Below are 7557 nucleotides of genomic sequence, written 5' to 3'. Positions count from 1 at the left end.
AACAAGTATTTGATACACTGCCGATTTTGCAGGTTTTCCTACTTACAAAGCATGTAGAGGTCTGTCATTTTTATCATAGGTACACTTCAACTGTGAGAGACGGAATCTAAAACAAAAATCCAGAAAATCACATTGTATGATTTTTAAATAATTAATTTGCATTTTATTGCATGACATAAGTATTTGATCACCTACCAACCAGTAAGAATTCCGGCTCTCACAGACCTGTTAGTTTTTCTTTAAGAAGCCCTCCTGTTCTCCACTCATTACCTGTATTAACTGCACCTGTTTGAACTCGTTACCTGTATAAAAGACACCTGTCCGCACACTCAATCAAACAGATTCCAACCTCTCCACAATGGCCAAGACCAGAGAGCTGTGTAAGGACATCAGGGATAAAATTGTAGACCTGCACAAGGCTGGGATGGGCTACAGGACAATAGGCAAGCAGCTTGGTGAGAAGGAAACAACTGTTGGCGCAATTATTAGAAAATGGAAGAAGTTCAAGATGACGGTCAATCACCCTCGGTCTGGGGCTCCATGCAAGATTTCACCTCGTGGGGCATCAATGATCATGAGGAAGGTGAGGGATCAGCCCAGAACTACACGGCAGGACCTGGTCAATGACCTGAAGAGAGCTGGGACCACAGTCGCAAAGAAAACCATTAGTAACACACTACGCCGTCATGGATTAAAATCCTGCAGCGCACGCAAGGTCCCCCTGCTTAAGCCAGTGCATGTCCAGGCCCGTCTGAAGTTTGCCAATGACCATCTGGATGATCCAGAGGAGGAATGGGAGAAGGTCATGTGGTCTGATGAGACAAAAATAGAGCTTTTTGGTCTAACTCCACTCGCCGTGTTTGGAGGAAGAAGAAGTATGAGTACAACCCCAAGAACACCATCCCAACCGTGAAGCATGGAGGTGGAAACATCATTCTTTGGGGATGCTTTTCTGCAAAGGGGACAGGACGACTGCACCGTATTGAGGGGAGGATGGATGGGGCCATGTATCGCGAGATCTTGGCCAACAACCTCCTTCCCTCAGTAAGAGCATTGAAGATGGGTCGTGGCTGGGTCTTCCAGCATGACAACGACACGAAGCACACAGCCATGGCAACTAAGGAGTGGCTCCGTAAGAAGCATCTCAAGGTCCTGGAGTGGCCTAGCCAGTCTCCAGACCTGAACCCAATAGAAAATCTTTGGAGGGAGCTGAAAGTCCGTATTGCCCAGCGACAGCCCCGAAACCTGAAGGATCTGGAGAAGATCTGTAGGGAGGAGTGGGCCAAAATCCCTGCTGCAGTGTGTGCAAACATAGTCAAGAACTACAGGAAACGTATGATCTCTGTAATTGCAAACAAAGGTTTCTTTACCAAATATTAAGTTCTGCTTTTCTGATGTATCAAATACTTATGTCATGCAATAAAATGCAAATTAATTACTTAAAAATCATACAATGTGATTTTCTGGATTTTTGTTTTAGATTCCGTCTCTCATAGTTGAAGTGTACCTATGATAAAAATTACAGACCTCTACATGCTTTGTAAGTAGGAAAACCTGCAAAATCGGCAGTGTATCAAATACTTGTTCTCCCCACTGTAGGTATGTACACCTCGAACAAAGGTATATACTCAGGAGACAAATCTCTGATCTTAACAGTGCCATTCTTACACTTTCACACCATTGCACTTCTTCCAGCTGTCTAATGTCCTACCCAGATTCCCGACAATCTACTTCTGTGCAGGACAAGATTATATAGGCAGGAACTACATAAATGCTGTATACTGAAAGTGATGATTCAACTGCAGAATTTGTTTTTAACATTCCCCAACCATAGCTATTAAATGGAGTTTAAAAAATATAGCTTTCAAAATATTAATTTGAGATTAAATGTAAGATTTTTTATAGGAAATGGCAGTCAATGACAGTAATTGAGGTTACATAGTGGATATCTGAATGAACTTATCCGTCAGTAAAAAATAAATATTTCCTTACAGTATTTATGAGTACACCTCACAAAAGTACAAGAACAATGAAAAGTATATCATAAAAGCATGAAGCTTATGTAACGGATGTGAAATGGCTAGCTAGTTAGTGGGTACGCGCTAGTAGCGTTTCAATCAGTTACGTCACTTGCTCTGAAACCTATTAGTAGTGTTGCCCCTTGCTCTGCAAGGGCCGCGGCCTTTGTGGAGCGATGGGTAACGATGCTTCGTGGGCGACCGTTGTGTGCAGAGGGTCCCTGGTTCGCGCCCGTGTCGGGGCGAGGGAACGGTTTAAAGTTATACTGTTACATTGATGCTGTTGACCCGGATCAATGATCTGGTTGCTGCGGAAAAGGAGGTTGAAAGGGGGGTGAGTGTAACGGATGTGAAATGGCTAGCTAGTTAGTGGGTACGCGCTAGTAGCGTTTCAATCAGTTACGTCACTTGCTCTGAAACCTATTAGTAGTGTTGCCCCTTGCTCTGCAAGGGCCGCGGCTTTTGTGGAGCGATGGGTAACGATGCTTCGTGGGTGACTGTTGATGTGTGCAGAGGGTCCCTGGTTCGCGCCCGTGTCGGGGCGAGGGGACGTACTAAAGTTATACTGTTACACTTATAAAATAGAAACATGTCACTCATTATTAAAATGATAGCACGATTCAGCCTTCTACTTTGCATGACAAGGGCAATGTCAGACTCGACGGGAATGATCATTTCAAATGGGACTGGTCTTTGAAGTATAATGAATTTGAAAGTGTCCAAATGGAATATGTTGGTTATCATGTACAAATCAGTACCATAAAGTCTTGGGCAGATTGTTTTCAGGTGCTTCACAAGTAGTGAATAGCAACATTTATATGAAACATACAATAACTGAAATATATTGACGTACCAATTAAAATTGGTAGTGCAATCGAATATCCACATGTGCTTTCTAGTACTGCCATTTATCCACAATTCCCACAGAGCCAAATTTACACTTAATGGCAGTGACATACACTATAATACATGAACAGCCAACGCAATACGAATGTGAAATTGTTTTATGCCTTCAAGAGTACAACAATTTTAGTCCAATCATTAGAATTCAACTCACATATGGCAGCATTTTTTAATTGCTAAAGGATGTGCATAGGAGACAAACATATATCCTACAGTGTGTGATGCAATAGACTTAATCCAAATGAATCCAGGTTATAATACATATAAAACACACCAATTCACATACTTAATGTTTTTTATAGCATAGTATCACCAAATAAATGCTTAGTGTAAAACTAGAAAAGGGGAGTTGGGGATAAGTACATTTCACTTTAAATAATCAATACATCAAGAGAAAATACTGTACATGGCTTGCAGCCTTTGTAATGCAAAATGTAGATTGAGAGAATGAGGCCTACCCGAAATCAGGCGATGCATGCAACGCAATGAATAGCTGAACATAAATGAAGTACTTAATGAGGCATATTGTGCAATCAAGTCATTGGTTCAAATCAATGATTTAAGTTTGAAATGACAATGTACTCTCAAGCAAACATGCATTAGGAAAAGCTAGCAACAAAGCATTCTATGTTATTCAGTCACCAGAAATTAAATACTGGGCAGCAGTCTGAGGAGAAGCAAGACTCTGCAACTCAACTAAAAGACATGCTGTTGTCTTAGTGAAATCTGAATAACATTATTTCTTATAGATATGACCCCATAACCTGTGTTGCTATGCTCTACTACACAAATATATTTCTACTTCCTAAACCTACAGTCAAACAGATGTGGGGTTAGCCACAAAACATGTCTGAACAAATTGAGAGAAATACAGAAAGCTCCAAAAGTATTGGGACAGTGAACACCCCCCCCCCCCCCCATCACAACCTTGATGTAGTCATTGCGTGCTATGAATATGGGACCAACTACTTAATACACAAATCAAATCAATTTGTCCCATTATCTTTGGTCCCCTAAAATGGGGGGGGGGGGACTTTGAAAAAATAAAAAAAAGTGCTGTAATGTCTGAACGGTTCACCTGATATGGATGCAAATACCCTGACAGTATGCACCTTACCCACATAGTCATTGTATCATTTAAAAATCTAAAGTGCTGGAGTACAGAGCCAAAAAATATATAATCACTGTCCTAATACCTTTGGAGCTCACTGTAAAAGTCCCACAAAGCAGATAGCGACAACAGTTTGCAGATATACATTACAGTTTAGATCACTTGCATATGAATAAGTAACTTAAGACACCACACAAGTATTACGAAAGGCAGCGTGAGTAAACAATATGAATAGATTAGAAACCAATTTATAGAGACTGAGGGTAGAAAGTTTCCAGATGCATTTCGCCCCAAAGCCTGTTGGATGAGGTGTAGAAAAGAAAGCTGAGGGGCAAGGGGATTGTTTTGTCCTTTCCCTCAAGGTGAGGGCACTGTGAGTTGAGTGGGACGTGGGGGCGCACCTCTGAAAAGTTGTTCAATGGAAGGGGGGGGTTTGGTCACACATGTCAAGGCCTCCACACAAAGAATGAGAAGAGACGACAGCGTCAGGGCTCAGGAAGACTTGCGCTCCTGCATGTAGTATCGATACATGATACCCACAACAACTGCAACTATGGCAGGTATCAACCATGTTGTCCACGAGCTAGAGAAAGATGGAAAGAGCACTTAAACATTCAGCCAGGGAACAAGTACAGCTCAGTGAAGAATGATTAGGAGACAGAATAGTTAGTCAATGCAAATGGAATAATCAAATTCTTATCGCTTATGACTGACCTGGAGCCATCTCCTGAAGTTGTAATGAATTCTTCCTGTGGGAGAATTTTTGTTGTTGTTAAAACAAAGTTCAAGAGTTAGCATTAGCAAAATAGGTGTTACATTATTATAAAACATTTTTACAGAACATTTACTTGAATACTTTACCTTTGTGCCTTCCTTCTTCCGGTCATCCTAAAAGACAATGTGAAATAATCATTTACAATCCAAATAATGCCTTGATTTTTTTGTTCCATCATTAATTGAAAACTGTTTCAAAGACACTTGTGAACAAATTAATTTGCAATGACTGAGAGTTTAACAGTCAACAGCAACCTCTGTACCATCTTGAGCTCCCCAATGTAGTACTTGATGAGCATCTCCCTGGCATCTGTAGAGTGACCAACATCCTCAAAGCTCACTGTGGCATCTGCACCTGCCTGCACCATCAAAACATCCTCTCCTCCTGGATGCTGGAAACAAGTAGACTTAGTTTCATCATGATCTGTCACTATCGACAGTTGGAATGTAATCACAGACTAGACACTCGTAGCATGATGTTCTACATGACATGGATGGCTGGCTTATGTCGACCTAAATGTCAATATGATGTGTTAAATAAAGCTCAGAAATCTTAATTCTCTGATATCCTCAAATGTTTACGTATTGACATATTGGGATAGATTGCGTCAACATAATGTTTAAAGCTCCCATTTACTTTTTTGTTGGCAGGCTTACTCTTTGAAGCTAAACAAATCTTAGTGTGGCTTTACTTCACAAATACAGCTGTGACAATGTAAAACATGAAAGATGTCATGCCAACCCGAAATCCAGAAGCTGTTTTGCTAACATCCCACTCCTTATACTCTGCCACTGTCAAATTGTTCAGCACGACATGGAGTGGAATGACAACTAAACAGACTGGTACACCATAATGCTGTGCCATTGGCATTGTATTTGGACTTCTTCTCCCATTATACCTTTAACGTCACATGGTGAGTTGCGCAACTGAACTCTTGTAACCGCCCTAGCTAGTTTTGCAACCTTTGCCAAGTGGACTGAAGTCCCACTGTGGTAGTTATAGCTACAGTAAGAGGACCAGGCAAGGATGAACTACCTAGCGAACAATTAGGAGTGGTCGTGACAATATTACACAATTATTTTGGCGAATTAAGCTAACCAGTAAGTTACCTCAAACCTAGCAAACTAGTTAAGCGTTAACTACCTAACGTTGCATTATCCAGGCGCAAAATTACACCATCTGCTAATATTATTGGGAATATGCAGGTAGACAAAGATAGCATACTCAGTTGAAAGTTACCACATTACCTAGATAGTTAAACAGGCAAAACACACTAGCCAAAATAGCAAATACTATCGCTGGCAAGCTGCCTTCCCCTGCCTGTGTTGACTGAGCGTTGTATAACTAACGTTAAGCTATGGTAGCTAGTTAGACCCACACAGGCGCATTGTTACTTTGCTAATTAGTTGGTTATCTAGCTAGACGTTTAGGTTGGCTTTGGATACGAAATTATTTTGAAACCAGGCAACGGACAGAAGAGACCGAGATTTTAGCTAACTTAACTAGTAGTTAACGTTAGCTAGTAGGCGCGGTAGAGATACTCTTAATGATCGGCTATGAAAAGCCAACTAACATTTACTCCTGAGGTGCTGACTTGTTGCACCCTCGACAACTACTGATTATTATTATTTGACCATGCTGGTCATTTATGAACATCTTGGCCATGTTCTGTTATAATCTCCACCCGGCACAGCCAGAAGAGGACTGGCCACCCCTCATAGCCTGGTTCCTCTAGGTTTCATCCTAGGTTTTGGCCTTTCTAGGGAGTTTTTCCTAGCCACCGTGCTTCTACACCTGCATTGCTTGCTGTTTGGGGTTTTAGGCTGGGTTTCTGTACAGCACTTCGAGATATCAACTGATGTACGAAGGGCTATATAAATACATTTGATTTGAGTAAGTGGTATTTTGAGCTTACCTCTTCCAAGAAACTGGTGATGTTATACACTTTATCGTGGATGATAAGCCATGCGTCCGTCTTCATATTATGAGTTTTTACTTCTTCCAAGGTGTAGTATTTCACATTGCTGTCTGCTGTCTCTTCTGTGTGAGTCACGTCCATGTTATCAGCACCATTTGTGTTGATCATGTTATCGTTAATTCCCTCTCCCATTCTGTCTAGTTTAACACGCTAAGTCCCTTAGCTATACACTTTGATTATCCAACGTTAATTCGTTTGCTGTAGGCTCGTATATCCAAATGCCTGTGTTTTGTTGGAAAATACACAGCAAGCTACGGTTTCCCCTTTTCAACCGGCATATGGAAAGGAAAGGACCAATGATTTCATTCCGGTGTCACCTTCCAATGAACGTATATTACATTTTAGACAAGTAACCAATGAAAGGCAACATTGTAGAATTGTAACCAATCACAGGTGACCTTTGGATGATCACGAGACCTCGTCAATTAGCACGTCAAATCAAATCAAATTGTATTTGTCACATGCGCCGAATACAACAGGTGTAGGTAGACCTTACAGTGAAACGCTTACTTACAAGCCCTTAACCAACATTGCAGTATTGTAAGGAAATTCCCCCCAAAAAGTATGAGATAAGAATAACAAATAATTAAATAGCAGCAGTAAAATAATAATAGAGGTGCTATATACAGGGGGTACCAGTGTCGAGGTAATTGAGGGAATATGTACATGTAGGTAGAGTTATTAAAGTGACTATGCATAGATCATAACAGAGAGTAGTAGCAGCTAGAAGGGGGGGGGGGGGGGGGGCAATGCAAATATTCTGGGTAGCCCT

The 7557-nt window shown here is 41.1% G+C and overlaps 1 protein-coding gene across 2 annotated transcripts; it reads right to left on the bottom strand.

The window, feature by feature from the left end:
- Window positions 1–3007: 3007 nt before the first annotated feature.
- Window positions 3008–7094, bottom strand: LOC139563082 (cytochrome b5-like). 2 transcript variants are annotated; one of them, XM_071381360.1, is made up of 5 exons: window positions 6723–7094; window positions 5070–5198; window positions 4894–4920; window positions 4747–4781; window positions 3008–4615 (listed from the first exon to the last, which is right to left on the bottom strand). In XM_071381360.1, exons 1-5 carry the CDS (start codon window positions 6915–6917, stop codon window positions 4525–4527), a joined length of 477 nt encoding a protein of 158 aa, XP_071237461.1. In that variant the 5' UTR covers window positions 6918–7094; the 3' UTR covers window positions 3008–4524. The 2 variants fall into 2 exon arrangements, with proteins under 2 accessions (XP_071237461.1, XP_071237462.1); XM_071381361.1 differs by having other exon boundaries at window positions 5062–5198; window positions 6723–7088.
- Between the last annotated feature and the right edge of the window lie 463 nt (window positions 7095–7557).

Source organism: Salvelinus alpinus, chromosome 33, assembly GCF_045679555.1.
Source record: "Salvelinus alpinus chromosome 33, SLU_Salpinus.1, whole genome shotgun sequence".
Lineage (NCBI taxonomy): Eukaryota > Metazoa > Chordata > Actinopteri > Salmoniformes > Salmonidae > Salvelinus > Salvelinus alpinus.
Note: the sequence above shows the minus strand (reverse complement) of the source record. Positions and strands in the feature narration are given on the sequence as shown.

Coding starts and splice junctions, on each gene's coding strand:
- LOC139563082 (XM_071381360.1), bottom strand. CDS start 6,917: ATGGGAGAGGGAATTAACGATAACATGATCAACACAAATGGTGCTGAT. Junction 4,921..5,069: donor ACATTGGGGAGCTCAAGATG/GTACAGAGGTTG, acceptor ATTGTCTTTTAG/GATGACCGGAAGAAGGAAGG. Junction 4,782..4,893: donor GGAAGAAGGAAGGCACAAAG/GTAAAGTATTCA, acceptor ATTCTCCCACAG/GAAGAATTCATTACAACTTC.